The sequence below is a fragment of the Enoplosus armatus genome, chromosome 22 (genome assembly GCF_043641665.1).
Source record: "Enoplosus armatus isolate fEnoArm2 chromosome 22, fEnoArm2.hap1, whole genome shotgun sequence".
NCBI lineage: Eukaryota > Metazoa > Chordata > Actinopteri > Centrarchiformes > Enoplosidae > Enoplosus > Enoplosus armatus.
Window position 1 is genome coordinate 12,733,703 of NC_092201.1, and position 18,028 is coordinate 12,751,730.

At 42.9% G+C, this 18,028-nt stretch overlaps 1 protein-coding gene across 1 annotated transcript; it reads right to left on the reverse strand.

The window, feature by feature from the left end:
* Positions 1-4,493: 4,493 nt before the first annotated feature.
* LOC139305031 (ATP-binding cassette sub-family D member 2-like) lies at positions 4,494-16,964 on the reverse strand. The gene is made up of 10 exons (XM_070928966.1): positions 16,005-16,964; positions 15,401-15,581; positions 14,701-14,822; positions 10,624-10,786; positions 9,851-9,945; positions 8,101-8,246; positions 6,790-6,935; positions 5,377-5,461; positions 4,889-5,014; positions 4,494-4,698 (listed from the first exon to the last, which is right to left on the reverse strand). Exons 1-10 carry the CDS (start codon positions 16,947-16,949, stop codon positions 4,494-4,496), a joined length of 2,214 nt encoding a protein of 737 aa, XP_070785067.1. The 5' UTR covers positions 16,950-16,964.
* Between the last annotated feature and the right edge of the window lie 1,064 nt (positions 16,965-18,028).

Sequence of the window (18,028 nt, forward strand, 5' to 3'; positions counted from 1 at the left end):
TGATTTATCTGCAGACCAATGCTAGAACCCTTGTGAATCAGATATTAAAAACTGTCTAGAATCTGAATGACGTTGTGTTTTAGGATTGGGCCTGACACTGTAATCCCAAATGTCCCACAGTGAAGAGGTGGCCTGACCTTTAGCTTGCTGAAACAGGTTTACTTTCACGTCTGCATCAACTCTAGGATGCTTCAATTAGCAATCAACTTCTCTCAATTAAAGGATTTGGTAAGAGCGCAGGAACCACCTACGCTCACCTTAGCACTGACAATTATTTGAAGGTATTGAAACTTCAAATGGTGAAGAACAAACTGAACAGGGCCCATGTTTCGAGGTTGCAATGCATTGTTTTATTTACAAGAAAATACATCTTCATCTTTCAACGTAAAGTGACCACATGATTTTTGAACAGATGACCTTTATGCCGATGTACCTCTCTTGGTTCTAATGTTAAAGAATACAGATTTCTACACATGCACAATGAGATCCCAGTAAAGGAAGTCAGGACTACTGTTCCAGGAATTCATAAAAATGTAAAATAGTTACATGTATGAGAGTTGTGATTGCAAACAGAGCTACTACAAAGTGTAGTAATCTCTGGCTTTGAGGGGGAATCACTGCATGTTGCTTCTGAGGTCCAGGACATTCTAATTAATACAGCAACACCCTCAATAAGTTATATACCAGAGAACTACTGTACTCATGGTCATCCACGCATCTTTTCCTACACCACTTGAATAACATGAAAATTCAAGTTGAACATTTCTAACACGTACAGTAAATCCCAATTTAGACACCACAATGTGGCTCTGATAAAATAATGTTGCATGCACTACTAACACAATTATAAAATGATCAAGTATCAAACAAAAAGGAAACTTGTATGACCTGACCACATGTATTCATTGTCTTCGTAACGCTCAACATACATGATGGATACATTCAATCTCTTACTTACAAAAGGGATGACAGAATGCGAAACCTTCAGTATCAAAGTTTTGCTAGTAAGGATGTCATTACAGTATATAGCAGGGTCATATAGTGTAGTCGGCCGCTTAAGGCCTAACTTCACTGGTGGGTAAGCTTAAGCTCTTAACTGGTTAAGAAATGATGAGGTGCCATGTTAAAAGATAAAGACAAGACATTTTTTCCTTATATTCAGCTCAGGAACTCAGGAAGTTCAGTCATGAAAAAAGATGCTGGGTTTAATGCAGAGTCACAGCAGCATATTTCAAAGTCGCCAAGTAAGCCTGGGAATATTAAACCTGCAAGAACTATTTTGGCCAGGAAAATGGCAACTCATCATTTATCATCCAATCCTCTCAAGATGAATAGTATTTCAGTTATGGTCATGCCTATGGATTCCAGGCATTGTCTGCTCTTGAGCTGACCTCATGTTCCAGTGTCACTTGGCAGACTCAGCGTCATTCAGCGGCTCATCTGGCCTCCTGTCAACAGAGTCTGACTGATGGCACAGAGAGATAATAACTTATTTCCAGGTCAGAATGTGGATAAAAGGCTTGTCATGCCATTTTCAAGCTCTCTTGCGTATCGAAAGAAAGCGTAATTATTTTTTCACGGAGCATTCCAGTTATTATTCCTTTAGATATTAAAGGAATACATTGATATTTCAATTTAAAAAAAATTAGTTATCACATTTTTGGGGGGGGGGAAGTTTAAGTTTGTCCTTCTGTAACCTAGCAGACATCATCCTGAGCAGAGCAGGGCTGCATCCAAATGGTCCTTTTCTTTAACTTCTTTAACTTTAACTTTCACTAAAAGCCAGAAGGGGAGGTTGCAAAGGTTTGAAAATCTGAATGGAGCAAAGATCCTGGCCGCAGGCCCAGCTCCGTCTAACAAAAAGGCCTGAGGGAGTTGCTAAACTCTGACAAGCATACTTCCACAACACATTTGTTGTTCCACAACAAATTCGAGGATGCAGGTGTAGTTATATACCTAAAATCAGGACTCATTTACTTATTTCTTTGCAGACATTAATGAGCCAATGTGTGGTTTGAAATATAGCAGTGCACGTGTTTGTATTCTGCTGATGGTGCGACTGATTGTCCATTCTCTGCAACACAGACATGTTGGTGCATTAAACAAACAGAGGGCATAAGAACAAAATAGTGGTATTCTAACCGGAGAGGTGACTTGACATTACACTGTACCAGTCACTCAGTCCAGAGTGAGAACAACGTACCGAAGTCCAGTGGTTCCCCCTGTTTATGGTGGCATCCGGACCACTCATACAAATACATACAGCTATCACCGTGTTTCTGAAGTGCTTCCACACTTTTAATTGGTTCTGTGATCTACTGAAGGGCTGTGAATGAATTTTTAAAGAGGAAACGTTGAATTAAAGGGGAAGTAAGGAAACCTTTGTGTCACTCAGCAGAAAAAAAAAAAAGTAATGTAAATGTTTCTGGGTGCTTTTTTGCTTATCAAAAGCAGTGATCATTTGTATTGCTTGGTAGGCTTTAGGCCCAATTGGATGTATGAAAATGCAAAAATATAACTCTATGTGCCTATGCTGAAACCTCTCCACGCATGACCCCCCTCTCCTGTTTCACTCAGTACAATCTGGGAGGCCTAATTTACTTTTTCCTCTGACTGTTTGTGCAGGACACAGTAAGCACACACACACACACACACGCACACACACACCTGAACCACAGAGGGAACACACTGTAAAAGCAGCCACAACCAAGGCTTCGAACCACCACATGAGAACACAGCGTTTATGACTTTTTCCATGAGAACAAAATGATGTTAACAAATCACTAGTTTCACAGTATCACAACTTCAGATAAGTTGCTGGTAACAGACATGGAGGCTAAATGAGGGAAAAACAATCCAACTAATTTCATTCCTGTATATAGCCAAGATGCATGTCAGCCATTAGTCGAGAGGCAACCGGCGTGCTGAAGTGTCCTCGAGCCAAAAATGGAATCTGTACCAGCTCCAACGTCTGCCATCTATAAATAAGCCTGACCCCTAACTGTATATTAGCCCTATGATGTAATACACAAATGTAGTATAACCCAATAAGGCCTCATATATTATAACATAATAATATGTGGAGTATTACTTAAAATATATAAGTGCATGTAAACACACTTCATGATATTAAAAGATAATCAGCTTCCAATTTAGAAACTTTGAGCGAAAGTATTTCTTATGCCATCGTCAAATTTACATGAAGCCGCCTTTAACTAAGTTAGCATAACGTATTAGCTCGTTAGACCCCACAGAGCACGACCAGCACTGCTGACAAAGCTGAGTCCCAGCAGGACATCTGACACTCAGCAGACACACGCTTCAACAGGTGGCAGGCCTGTGTGCGTGCATCTGTCAGTACCATAGCCTGAATGGCTACCTGTGTAGTATATATGTGTGACTGCTCATAGACAGACTACCAGGGGCGGCTCGCTCTTGCTCCTCTTCCTTTGAAGTGGGCCTCTTTAGCTCATTGTGTTTGTTCAATAAACCAGAAACCGATAGTTTTGGAGTCAGACCTGCGTCACTAATCGCTCTAATAATAGACCCCAGATTGGCTCTTTTTCTTTGCTAGCCATGTGTGAGTCTGCAACTGAGCCTTCATCAGTGGTCCAAGGGTCTGCGATAACCTAACCTAAGCGCTACGATGAGGTATAAGGAAAGGGATTGTACTGCGGCTAGATACACAAAATCAAACAAAAGGCATATTGTGACATCTTGAAAAATAGTCTCTTTTGACCTCTCAAAATTAAGAGGTCACATTAAGTTCAGTAAAAACTAAAATCTACGGCTAAATTATGACAAATGTGGATTCTGCACCACCCAGTTTACTGAGCGTGGAATACTGCTTTGGACATTATTTAGTGGTTCTATATTAAAAAGTTTATTTTTCCAGCTAAAACGCAGCTATCACCGTATTTCACTGTGAGCTACCACAACAAAACAGAAAACAGCCCTCTAGAAAGCAGAGTAAAGTGCTATAAAACAAACAAACCAAATCGTTATCTCAGTTAAATTTGGATTGATCAGTTTTTGCCGCTCTGAACGGCGGCAAATTGATGTTGGAAAACACGGCCAAAAGCAAACATTTAAAAACTACAGCTGAGTATGCAGTCGATGTGCGTAGCAAAGGGCTAACACTGAATCCACTTCACTCTCCCCCTCCACCACCCAGCTCTCGGGCTGGAGCAGGGCATGGGAGAGATTAAAAGAAGAGGGAGAGGAGAGGAGAGAAGTTTAAAAACTAGCTGGCATTAAGAGCTCTCCTGCTTTAACGGGAGAGGCTCGGAGCAAAAGGAAAAAAAAAAAAGATCTAAACCAGCAAAAGCCTGAAAAAAAACACTAACAAATCCCCTGCGGATTTCTCTTCCTTTCATTGCCTCTTCTCCCACACTCTCCTCCTCCCCCACATTTCTTCTCTTCTTCCCCCTCTTGTCTCTTTTCCCCTCTGGGCCTCTCCTCCCCTCCCTCCCCTCCCCTCCCCCCCCTCCCTCTCACTCCTCGGCTGTTTTGAGGACTGAGTCGTCTCCCAGGATCTTGCAGAGCTCGTTGAGGCGATGCTGCATCTCGGGAATGCCGGCCAGCTGGGCCTCCAGCCGCTGCTTCTCCTCGGTGAGGGAGAGGCGTGTCGCCGTGTCCAGCTGCTCGAAGCGCCAGCCACCCTCCCCGTCGAACTGCAGCAGGTGGGTGTGGTACTTCCTGGAGGCGGAGAGGAAGGATTTAAAGCGGGAGAGTGTCTTTCAGCAGTTTCGCTTTTCTTAACTTGGTGTGTACCATGAATATACAACATCATGGTGGGTTGAAAACTCTCCACCAGGTTTCTGGAGAGACACTATACATCTCTTTTATTGAACAGATTACTATACATTTTCTGTGGGATGTGTCTTACCACAGGGAGGGTCTGTGTGTGATGGAGAGCAGAGAGATGCCGGCGTCCTTAGCAGTCTGGAAAATCTTTCCCTCCACGTCAATGCTCACAGCGCTGGTACACTCATCCAGCAGCGCATATTTAGGCCTGAAGGGGAAACTGTTTTAATATTTGCTCATGAGATTGGTTATGTAGTGAGATCGTTTGCATGTGCACAGTTAGAAAAGGACCAACTGTTGCCCTAGATAAAATACTAACGCTGCTCCTGTGAAACAAGACAGCCACGCTAGCAGCTCTGTGAGGCTGTACATATACCCACAGTGGTGCTCTGAGCTTAATGCTAATGCTAACATGCTGACGTTTAGCAGGTATAATGTTTCCCATGTTTAGTGTGTAAGCATGCTAACATTCGCTAATTAGCAACACACAAGTACAGCTGAGAGGTCAGAAAGCAGCGTATAGGGCCTCGGCGTGTAACGGCAGACAACGATGATCCTGTTTCTCCTTACTTGTGGTAGAACATGCGAGCCATGCCCATCCTCTGCTTCTCGCCACCTGACAGCACGTCCTTCCAGTCCAGCTCAGCATCCCAGCCTGGACGCAAAGAAAGAAGACGTCACACAACCTTGAAAACACTTCCTACCCAAGATGTTGTTTGGAGATGGTGACAGTTGGGGATTATAGATATAGTTTTATCCACATATGAGATGTACGGAATATATGGCATTTAGAGCATGATGGGACACAAAAACATTTCAGTGAAATCTAGTCTAAGAAAGTGCATTGCCTTATTTTAAGGTAGTGGAAACTCTGGCCTATATTAGTCCTGTACATAAAGAGCTAATCAAAAACACAGTGTAATGAATAATTAAAACGTAAACATACAGGTTTTTATGTAGCTGTTATTGCCAACAGCCATTACAAAAGGAGGGGAACAGCACTGAAAGACATGACGTTTGCTAAAAGGTTTAACCAGTCTAGTCCCACTGTGTAAGAGTCCGACATAACAGAAAACTGAACGGGAAATCCTTTGCAGTTATATTGTGGCCACCTCCGCGACTGATGATCCGCGACTGTGTTTGCGCGCGAGTTCATTTGATCAAGACCTTTCTCAACATTTCCACAGTGCGGCCATTCATACAGTTAACCCTCTTGCAGCTCTAAGCTTTGTACTGTAGCTGGATCACAACAATAGGCCTGTTTGTTCGGCAAAGGAGAGGAGAGCGGCTGCCAATTAGCCACAGACTCAAGTTTAGGCAATACAAGTAATACCCGGGTGCACAAGGTCAAGCCTCTGGCTGGTACACAGACGTAAGCTAGTCTGTTTGATCTCAACACACCAGCAAACCTGCACTGCAGTTCAAAGACGACTGATTCTCATCTAAATCTTAGTGCTCAATTAGACTTAGTTGTAGTGGCTGATTGTTATTTCGTCTAGTTTTGTCTAGCTGATGATTGTTTTGTCTTTTAGATAATTGTTTTTTCTATGTGTCTACGTGATGATTATTGTGTCTCTATTGTGCAGTTATTCAGTCTATTTTGTCAAGTTTATGTTTATTTTGCCAATTTGTTTCTGGTTATTCTGATGGTTATTTAGTCTTATTTTGTCTCGGTTATGACTATTTTCTCTCGTTATTTTTGTCAGTCTGATGGTGAATTTGTCTGCTGGTTGTTTTGTCTGATGATTAGTGTGTATTTTTGATGGTTACTTTTTCTATTTGCCTAGGTGGTGATTGTTGTGTCTCTGTTATTTATCTTTACGGTTACTTTGTCTAGTTTTGAAGTAGGGTGTCAGAAAGTGTTAAAGTGAGCAATTTTCAAGCTTTTTTGTGTGTTTTTCTTTGTGTGTCTTCATCTCCTACTTTCACTTGAAACACAGCTCCGCATCTCTAATCTCAAAGTTGTCTCTATCACTGTCCTACCTCCCTCTCTGGTGACAATGTGGTAGAGGTTGACTATGTCCAAGATGGCGTCCAGGTCCTTGTCACTGAGGCCTCTGGCAGCCATGTCCTCCACGGAGTCTGGGTAGATCACCTGGTCCCGCAGTGAACCCATGGACATGTATGGCCTGGAGAAACACACACACACACATGTCACACACACACCTTATCCACTGAGTGTGTCTTTGTTAACCCCTCATTTCATCAAGTGCTCCGGATGAGCTGACAAAGGGCCACATCTTTTACACACTTAAAGCACAAAGAGAAAGACACCCATTACTCTTCTGTTGTATCTGTTGTACATAATGTATTGGATTCTGTTACAGCTGCCAGCTGGCCGTCTCATCCTATGTATAAAATATTCACCGCTCTGCTGGAGGGAGTCAGCTGAGTCTGCGCCTCTAAGCAGCCCTGGGTGAGATTACGTTTGATTTGTTTGTTCTAGACTCGGTTCAGTTCAGTTTAAGGGCTACAGTCCTCCTGCCACCTTTCTGGAGGATCGATTGAGAGCATTGACGCCACAACCATCATGTGTCTTCAACAGATGTATGACTCCAATGCTACAACTCTTTACCATGTCGTACTGAATGAGACTGGCATTCATGGCATATCATATTCAGATATACAGTCCAAGATATTATCCAAAGATATTAAGTATACGATCGTATAAGACAAATAAAAGCAGAAAATCCTCACTTGCAAAGCAGAAAAGCAGCAAATGTTTGTTTGTTTTCTTGAGAAATGACTCAGAAGATGAACAGATTATCAAAACCTATTTATTTTCTGCCGACTGATTGGCATTATCTCATATGGCACAGCCTGACAGCCTTTTGTAGGAAGCTGACACTTTTCTACCCAAAAAAAAAGACAAAATGAAAGCTTATATGAACTATTAGCTACTTTCCTGGTTTCCATGAAAAGTGTAGGGTTGGGTGAATATATACACATATAACAAAAGTCATGGATGAAAACATTGACATAGTTACAAACATACACCTAAATGAGACTTACTTACTATCAAATGACAGTCATACAGAGAGAAGTATGATGAAGAAATGATTGTAATTGAAAGTACTTCAAGTCTTGTCTGGGTGGTAAATATTTCACTGCAGCCAAAGCTCTGGTTTCAGCCACACACACACACACACACACACACACACACACAGGTTCTGTTACAATGGATTAGATTACTGGTAGGGTTCACCAGTACAATGATCAAACCCTACAGTAGTTTCAGTACAACTCACTGCTGTGGGACAGTGGACTAAGTAATGTGTGAAGGTGTGTGTATACCTCTGAGGGATGTAGAACATATGTTGGGGAGAGGGTTTGTGTAGCCGGCCGCCGTACACAGGCCACAAGCCGCTGAGGATCCTGAACAGAGAGCTTTTTCCGCATCCGTTGGGCCCCGTGATCAATAGGTGCATGCTCTCTTCTACCTGAAATGGAAAGAGAATTTATTAATCCCCCTTAAGCCGAGTCTGTCCTCAGCGTAATTACAAAACGCCATTAAGATATAAAGCCCTGGAGAGAGTGGAAGCATCAGTGGGCGTGCAGCTTTTGATAGACGGCATATGACTTACTCACAAAGGAGATCTGAAATGTCAACACAGGAAGAGCCTCCCCTCAGAGATCTTTTTAACAAACTATGTTATTGTACTGTATTTTAGGTGTCTGTTCCCTGTCTCTGAGCTACAGCTGGAAGCCAGATCAAACTGTTTGCAGGTATCACTAAATGCCTCTAGTTTGCCTGCAGCTAACAGGGCAACAGAGCAGCAGCACAGCAGATATTGTGTTTCTACACATAAGCAATCAAAAAAGAAAACCCCACAATTCTGAAAAATCCAGACCAACATTCATAATGAGAACTGTCCAATGCAGTATTCAACACCCTGATGTTTTCTATATTATGTTACACATTACCTTACCTATAATCTACCTGTACTTCCTTATCAGCCAGGTATCACTGCACCTACATAAAGTAGATCAAGGTGAAAGCTACAGCATACCAACTGCCCTGTATATTTCCCTCAATATATCAGCCTGAACCATTCAAAGAAGCAGGTTAAAGAAAAGATTTTAAACAGGAACATGAAACAAACAAACCTTCCTGGAAAAAAAGCACTTGGGTGCAACTCATTATGAACATAATGGCACAGTACAGTAGGCCTGTAAAAGGTGCTCATTGAGAAGTGTCGTTGTCAAAATAGCACGTGGAAAGATATGAAAGCATCTCAATGGTGGTGATGTGATATTCAGCTTAAGCTAACCAACTGACTGCCACATGAGTAACTGCTGCCTAATAGCTAACTCAACTGAACACACTGTAGCAGTTCCACTGAAATATTTACACTATGAGAAAAGGAAGACGTAGCTGAACATTTGGTGAATGATCTCTACCCTTGTGGGCGTAAGCACAGTGTCAGCAGGATTTCCTGCTATCTACCCGCTCAACGTCAGCAGGGTGTATTGACCTCAAGTCAGAGTTCACAACCAGAGCTTGGTGCGGTCTTGACTGAGGTCTGTTAGCATGAGCGGCTAGTGCTGTTGCTGAAAGCAATACTCCCACAGGAGTTTTTGTTTTTGTTTTTGTTTTTTCTGCAGCTGGTGAAACAGAGTCATGAGGGGGCGTGGCTACCTGTTAGCATGGCTTCAATAATCCGGGCTAACATGATGTTAGTCATCCAAAATGATCCTCTTACTTCTCTATCAGCCAACTTGTAAAAATTACTGATTTTGATGATTCCAAATAGGAAAGGGCGTTAGTGTCCAAATGACATCTGAAATGTTTTACACTTTCGTCGGCATTGATCTGTAATTATGGTGAAACTTCTGATGGTGAAGCATGGAGAGCATCTGAACTGGAGCGCCTGCAAATATATCATTAATAGGCAATATTAAGTGGAGTTTGGTGCTGGAGTAGAGATTAAATGACCATTCTGGTGTGTTTTTATATGTTAGTCCATTCTAACTGATAGAATACAGCATAGAAGAGCTATACTTTAGAAGCAAATCCCAAGAGAATCGAGTGGAGCTGTCTCACCTTAAAGTTCAGGCAAGACACTACTACGTCCCCATTCGGTGTAATAATTGGGACATTCTCACACACGATGCCGTTGTCCACATCTATCACGTCACCTGAGGAGAGAATAGAGAGGAAATAGAATAACAGCGTATAAGAGCTGAAATTGAGGATGAGACTGTCGAGGCATAAGCATGGGTATGGATGGGATAATACCTACATAGCAGGAATTATGGGGTTAAAAATAAAAAGAATCCCTCTTTAGTGCATCACTTATCTCTTAGCTTAACAGAGCTCTCTAGCCGGAGATTCATTCTGGGGTCAATCGAATGTTTCCATAAGGATGCAATGATTCCAACCTTTGACCTTGATACCGCTGATTGCTTTGTAATATCATGTTGGTGATCTAGGAATTTATTCTGCTTGTGCCAGTTGCCCCAGATAAGGACATAAAAAAAACTCTGGTGAGAGATAACAGAGAGGCAGCTGTGTGACCATTATAATGAGCTGCTCTGAAGATGTGTTTTAACGTAACTTACACTCACTTTATCCCTTAGGGCTGATGTTTGCTGTTCATTTGGTGTTATGGTTAATTTGACTATAAAATGAACAATGAATGTAATACTGACTACAGTTTGACTTGAGTTGGGGTTATTTAAGTGCACACAATGCATTGGGACTAACCAACCAAAGCCAGTGTGGAGTTTGCCACTGGCCAATCAGGCTGTTTATCAGTTTATTTTAATACAGAAGGGTGTGTGTCTGTGTGTCTGTGTACAGCAGAACAGGCCTACCCTTTATCTCCAGTGGTCCATCTATGTGCATCTCAGGCTTGCTCTTCTTCTCTGCTCCTGCTGTGGCTGACAGAGAGGAGCGCTTGTAAACACCCCTCTGGACATCCTCAAACACCACGAACATGTTGTGGACCCGAGCAGTGTAGCCTGCCAGCTCAGTGACCTGTCCCATCAAACACACAGGGGTCAAAGGTCATTTACAGAGGAATGTTAGCGTGACCCAAGTGAGGTCACTGTCATGGTCATGTGCTGATAAAACTCTGACTGTGTGTGTGGAGGGGTTATAAATGGCCGAAATATAAAGTAATAGCTAAACTGTAGAATTAACAGTTGAAAGAGTTAAGAAATGTTGGATAAATAGTCCTTAGCTAAACATAATGGATAAATACAGAAATACAAAACAGATCTGAAGACCTGCTGCGCATAATGTGTGATGGTCTTTGAGAGTATATGAACTATGATAAAACAAACCGATAAACAGAATACATTAAAATGTAAGCGAAATCCTTTTAATTAAATTTAGAGGATAAACAAAAGCAATTGTAATGATTTTAACAGCACAAAATGATGTTAACACAAGATAAACACAAAATGTATTGAGGTATAAAAGGAAAATGAGCAAAACAAATATCTTCATAAGCAGCCGGAGGGTGTTCTGCATTAAACATAATGAAACTCAAGGACAAATGAGGATAAAACCAAGAGAGAAATCGCCCTCTTGCTTTGGCTTTAGTGCTGCACCCTGCAGCGAGACAATGCAGGCTGTTGACACAGCTTGATTACATTAAACAACAAATACCAATTCTGGGAATTCATGGACACCATGTGGGGCTTCAGAGATGTGACTGGATCAAAGAAGAAAGAAACCATAACACAAATGAAATGAAACGTGTCTAAAGAGGGAGGAACAGACCTAGAGAGTGGAGGAGTGACTGTGTTGCTCATGTAAAATGGTGAATAGAGAATACGGGGATAGAGAATCTGTTATCTCCAATCATTTAGAAATCATTGTCACTTTTGTCATAAAGAGACAAGACAGATGTTGTCTGATTTTGTTTTAAATTGTGTAAATATATCCCTGAACATCTCCACCTTCAATATGACAGACTTTCAGCTCAAAATGGTACAACTGATTGTCATTTATGAAGTCAAACTACTTGACATACGAATAGAAATGAATGATTTACTTGTTTCTATGCGTTTTGTATCATTGAAAAAGTCACACAACATGTAGGGCTCCGTTCACTGCATTTGTCATTATTTTGGATATCTTTTAGACTCATTTATTAATTGCAGCCCTACAAAATGGACCAACACAAGGGCATGGAATGATTTATGTGCTGGCAGGCTTGCTGGTGGCCAAGATTTTGGGTGATTGCTGAGTGATGTACAACTCCAGCAAACCATCACCATATATATATTATATATTGTATATAATCATTTCCCATGATAAGAAATGACGTTTTCTAACAGACTTTGCCCAAATTGGAAAGTGCAGGGATGTGAGTGAAATGCACTTCTTTGTGCTTTCAGTTTGAGGTTTCTTTGGCATTTGATGCAATCGAGTACGAGTATGGTCGGCAAAGTCTAAAGAGTTATTGTCTTGCATCAAATTGCGTCAGAAGTCCTTCAGGTTCCAAAAACAGATGCTAAATTCAGGAACTGAACAGGTGTAAAAGGTGCTGTGGTTCCTGTGCATGCGTAAGTAGAGCTATGATACATCAGGCCAATACATATGACAACTGTCCTCCCCCAGATGCCTGATAAGTGTCTGAGCACATGCTGAGGGAGAGAGAGAGAGAGAGAGAGAGAGAGAGAGAGGGAGGGAGGGAGGGAGAGAGAGAGAGAGAGAGAGAGAGAGAGAGAGAGAGAGAGAGAGAGAGAGAGAGGGAAAGTGAGAAAGAGAAGCAGAAGTGCGGGCTGAAAGATCAACAGATGGAGGATTATTCACAGCTAGGCTAAGCCCTGAAGGAAGGAGCTCTGGGCAGTCAACACACACACACACACACACACACACACACACACACACACCAGGATTCACTGCTGGCTGACCTACAGTGACATACAGAGTGGTACTAGATTCAATCTTGAGGAATTAATGCCGATAAAAGGTTTCTGTGTTCAGTGTTTTCCCCCCATGATGAGATCTAATGTGGTCTAACACGTATCAGAGGACCAACTTCACCCAGTTAAGCTGTCAAATCATAAAATGTGACGTTTACTCGGATATACAAAAGGTTTCCTCCTGCCTCCTTCCAAACTGATAAAAATTGATCTCTTGAGAACTTCAGACAAACATAAGTTGTCCTTAAAATTTCCTCCAAGCAGCCTTTGTAGCCAAAGTGCTGTGCAAAGCCTTTTGTAGCCAAACAATAACAATGATGAGGAAAATTGTGCAAAACCTCTACATAAATATTGGATTTTGAGACCCATTTTGCAGTTGTTTGGGCAGAAAACACATGGATTATACATCTTATATTATTTAGAGAAATTTCATTGACAACTTCTAAAGCTGTAAAAAAAGACAAGAAACAAAAAGAACCTGCGAAGAACACAGCCGAGTCTACAAGATGAGTAACAAACTAACACGAGCAGGGACATGTCATGGGGCCATCTGACCACTCACACACACACACACAACAGACACATAAACACACTGTACACTGTCATATCAAATAGGCAGAGTGCTTGGAGGCGTGAGCAGGGCATGCTTCCTGAGGAATGTGCCTGTTAAATTGCACACACACACACTCGCACATCTCTTGGCCTTGCATGCAGCGGCTTGCTGCTGCACATCTAACAACAGAGCAGAGCTGAATGCAGGCTAAAACTCGTAGCCACCAGGGAAGTGTTTTGTTTTTATGAGCCAGTGTCTTGCGGTGAAATGACAGTCGGGACAATATAAAAGAATTCACTTGGAGCTAGTGTTTTCTAAAATCTCACAGCGGTGTGTGTGTGTGTCTGGCCCTGCATGTCCACACTTTGGTGTGAGTAAAGTTGGTACAATGGGTCGTTTTTGAGAAGGAGTGACTCACACTTCAGGAAGCAGCCAACAACAGGCTCGCACTTTTGAAACAGTTGCGATTCCTCCTCTTCACCACAAGCGCAGGCCGCAAAAAACGACCTTGTTCCCAGACACGCAGACAGACACACTATGCTATATGATCAAAAGTAGACCACGTACAAACAGGCTGTACTGCAACACAGCTTCACCACAAATGTGCTGCGGCCAAATCCTCTTATGGACCTCAAAATGCAGCCGGAGAGAGAGAATGCATGAATGGGTCTTTTTTTTTTTGGCGGGGGGGGGATTAAAATGCAACGAGAGATCAGGGAATTGGCCCTCAATGAACGAGGCCTTTCATTCAGTGATTTCTTTGCTTTTTCAATCGGGGACTCAGATAAACTCCTGTGCACGCACGGCGAGCTTTGCATCCCGGGAAAAGAGAGAGCAACGGACATACTGTACAGAGTGCATCTGCCAGTCCTTCAGTCAATCTGTGCATTCATCCAGCCACCCATCTGTTGGACCACTCCATCATGAGAACGTCTGACACTGTAGTCTGACTAATCATATTCTTTAGAAATGAGATCAACCTTTAATATCTTAAATTTGGAAATAAAATCCTGCTTCATCTTATCATGGATATCATGAAAGAACATAGGCACTTAAAGAATAGCAATACAGTCTGACTAAGAGATAAGCTACTTAAACGGTTAATTTGAATGATTAATTGATAATCAAAATATTAATGTATCTCCTGCCGATCAACAAATCAATGGATGGACTGATTGTTTTCAGCTCCAAACAAGTGTGCAGTTATCAAGGCACATGGGAGGGCCATGTCCTTAATGTCTTTGTTTCTCGTGGGGGCAAGATCATTCAAAAATAGTTTATGGTTTTTGTGAATGAATCCCAATACTGCTGTGGGCAATACACTGTTTGTTTTGTAGCCTGTTGGTGTAAATCAAGTGCATTTGCAGTGACTAACATTGATCTGGGTTGGTATTTCCAGTAAGAACAGACGGGCTGCGCTCCAGCGAAGGTACATTATCTTCAGCATGCAGTGTCCTCACCTCTTTGTAGGAGGACATGATCCTCTCGATGGCGTCCGCTCCTGAGGCCAGGAGGTTACGGGCGGTGGTGAAAGCCTCCGTCCTCTCGCTCACCATCACGTGCGTCTGCCCGTCTGCCGTTTCTAGAGGGCGGAAAGAGAGACAAGAGACGGGGGACAGAGCGAGACAGCTCATTTAGGAACCTGTGATACTACAGACACGTTCATCTAAGCAACAAAACTGATCAAACTTTCCATTCGGCTTCATGTTATCAAATGCTGTGCCCTGTGAGCCAGTGACAACATATTCCTACTACGTGTGGGCATTAGAATACCAGGGAAATTTAAATTATTATTTAAATTATCGTTATTTAAATATCAGCAGTGACACGGCAGTAGTGCTGATCAGCTAACAAAGTGACTCAGTTGTAGCTTTATTTTTGATGAAATGTCCTCAGGGAGGTGTGGGAGGCAGCTACTGTTTTCACACAGGCTAATGAGCCCCTGCTTGAGGAGGAAGCAGCAGCCTGTTGGTTTGGAGATGCAAATGATCCTCATGTGCCTGGTGAAATGTGCTTACACAGCAGAATGAAGCACACGACTATTACAGTGGCACAAAAAGGCTCACTACACACCAGATATTATCAGATACAATCAGACATACTGAGGCTCCCAGGGGTTTTGAAAAGGAAGGGTTTGGGGCAACCTTGAGGCCTCCTTACCGTTGTCTGCGAAGCCGGTAGCTGTGATGATCGGCACGGCCACCATGACGAGGCCGCTGCTGCTCCACACGTACTTCATGAGGAACTGCTCGATCATGATGTACCAGAGACGCTTGGACAGGATCAGGTTCATCTGGTCCGCCAGAGCCCGGTAGCACTTCTGCAGCTGACGCATCTCCACCTGCAATGGACACACCACAATGCAATACAGAGCACCACAGTAGCACTTCATGCCTGACGCACACATGCTATGACACTATATTAACTTTGTCATGGGATGTGGTTAATCAAGATGATCTAAAATGTCTCATGTTGTTTATAACTGGATTAGGAAGGAAGGAAGGAGAGGAGGGTAAAGAAAACTAAATGAAGTGTTAAATGTTTATATTTGTCTAATACAGTTAACCCATCTATGTAGACTGTCATAAATGTAATGATTGTATGTCATACTGATAACCTTAGTAGCACATGGTCTATTAATGATTTATTAATAGAGAATAGGGATTTACTTTTGTGGTTATAATTTAATTACCACCATATTACCTGTAATATTGCTGCTTGCCTGCCACAATAGTTCTATATGTATATATTCAGCCCTGCATACCTTGTGTCCCCTGTAGAAAGCTATTTCCTCAGCATTTGCAATGATCCTGGAGTGCACATAGCGCAGGTAGCCTTTCCTGTGAGCCTCCTCGGCCACCAGCTTGCCAAATTTGGGCGAGCAGGCCCGCAGGACCTTAGCCGTGGCGAAGACCACTAGCCCGGCCAGCAGGGTCGGCCCGGTGGCATTGGCCCCCCTGGACCTGGCGGTCTGTATCAGCGTGTAGGAGGTCAGCATCACGTCCAGTATGGGCTTGGTGAGGTTAGAGTAGAGGTGGGCCACCGACTGGGAGAACATCATCACGTCCTCGGTGAGAGACTGGTCCGGATTGGCGAGCCTCCCGTCCATGTTGCTGACTTTGTAGTAGGTCTGATCGGTGAAGTAGGTCCGGTAGGCATGGTTCACTAGCCGGGTGCGGAAGGCCAGAGCCAGTTTGCACTCCAAGTACCGGATGGCGCTGTTGACGAACGTGGCCGGGATGGCAATGAGGAGCCATTTGATCAGCTGGATGATGAAGCTCTTGGGTTTCTTCTCCACGATCGTTTTGACAATCTTGCCGTCCAGGCTAGCCACGTAAATAGACAGAAACGTCCTGGATATTAGCGCCACCGAGTGCAAGGAGAGCAAACCGAGCTCTTTAGACACGAGCTTAGGGAAAAGGATTTTACCAAGTTCGAGGATCTGCTTGAAAAATTCTGCATTTACCCCCGGGGATGCCTTCTTATGATCCGCAGCATCTATCTGTGTTTTTACCAAACAATTGGAACCGTTTTCCGCCTTAGAAAGCCGGCGATTATTCCTGGGATCTTTGTTTTTGCTGAGCTGCTTGCAGATGATGGGGTACAGTGTTTTGACACCGTAAGCAGCAGCCGCGAGAAACACGGCTCGCTTCGCCGCAGCCGTGCGGTCCCATTTCACTTTGGACGCCGCATCGAGGATGTTGGACATTTTTCAAACGTTAGTCGTCTCTGCTGACGATCCTTACAACACCCATCCCCCAAACCCGAATCACCGCGTCGACATAAAAAGAGAGAGGGACTTCAGATGGTTGGATTGATGTGAGGCGAGCCCGATTCATGTACCGCTACATCCTGCTCTTTTCCGCCAGCGTCAAGCAAGACTAACTGTACTGTACTTCCGGTTATAGTTGTCAAAATAAAAACTCAAGGTAAACTTCCTCTACGCTACCAGGATATATAAACCGTGCTGTGAAGTTTGTGGTTTTATTTGTTAAAGGTAATTTGCATCACTTCCTGACGTATCGTGGACGTTTCCGTTTATGCTTTCCGCTAACTTGACGCCACTTGTTTCCACCCTACGCTTTTGCTGTGGCGTTTCTCATTGGTCGCGCCCCCGGCTAAAGACTGTTGGTTGCGTGATGAACGTAACAAATGAGTACCACTGTAATTTATGGTATCCGTGTAATTTTTGGATTAGGTAGAAATATCTCACACAGTAATCTTATATACATGAAAATATATATTTTTGGAAGCAACATTAGCCACTCACAGCTTTTACACAGGTGGTTAAAATACAGTTATACACGCATCTGTACATATTTTAAACGGCAGCTTTAGTTGGTTAACGTTGGATAGCTACCTAGCAAACACATTAAGCTGCCATTGTAACGTTACTGCACTTTCATACTCACATTAGCTAACATTTATAGCTTCGTAGTTTTCACTCTCACAGCACTCACAGCACTTTAGACAGTTGGAGCCGTTGAAAATGAATTGGGTCGGGGGGTCAAGGTAAGAGAGGGGAGACTGTTTTGGTTAAATGAACAGCTGGCGTGCTAATGTTAATGTTAGCCCATAAACGTTAGCTAAGATAGGTGACGTTAACTGTCATTACAGGAACCGGTTAGTGATGAAGAATGATACAAAAAGGCAGAGGGTGAGACAGCTCAATAAACTTTCCATAGTGTTACAAGACATGTTATAGCTCTAGTCTTCTTGACATGTCTAGCTGAACGTTGTGGTGTTGCTCTTGTTCCCAGGAGTTCTTTGAAAAGAGAAAAATGCAAC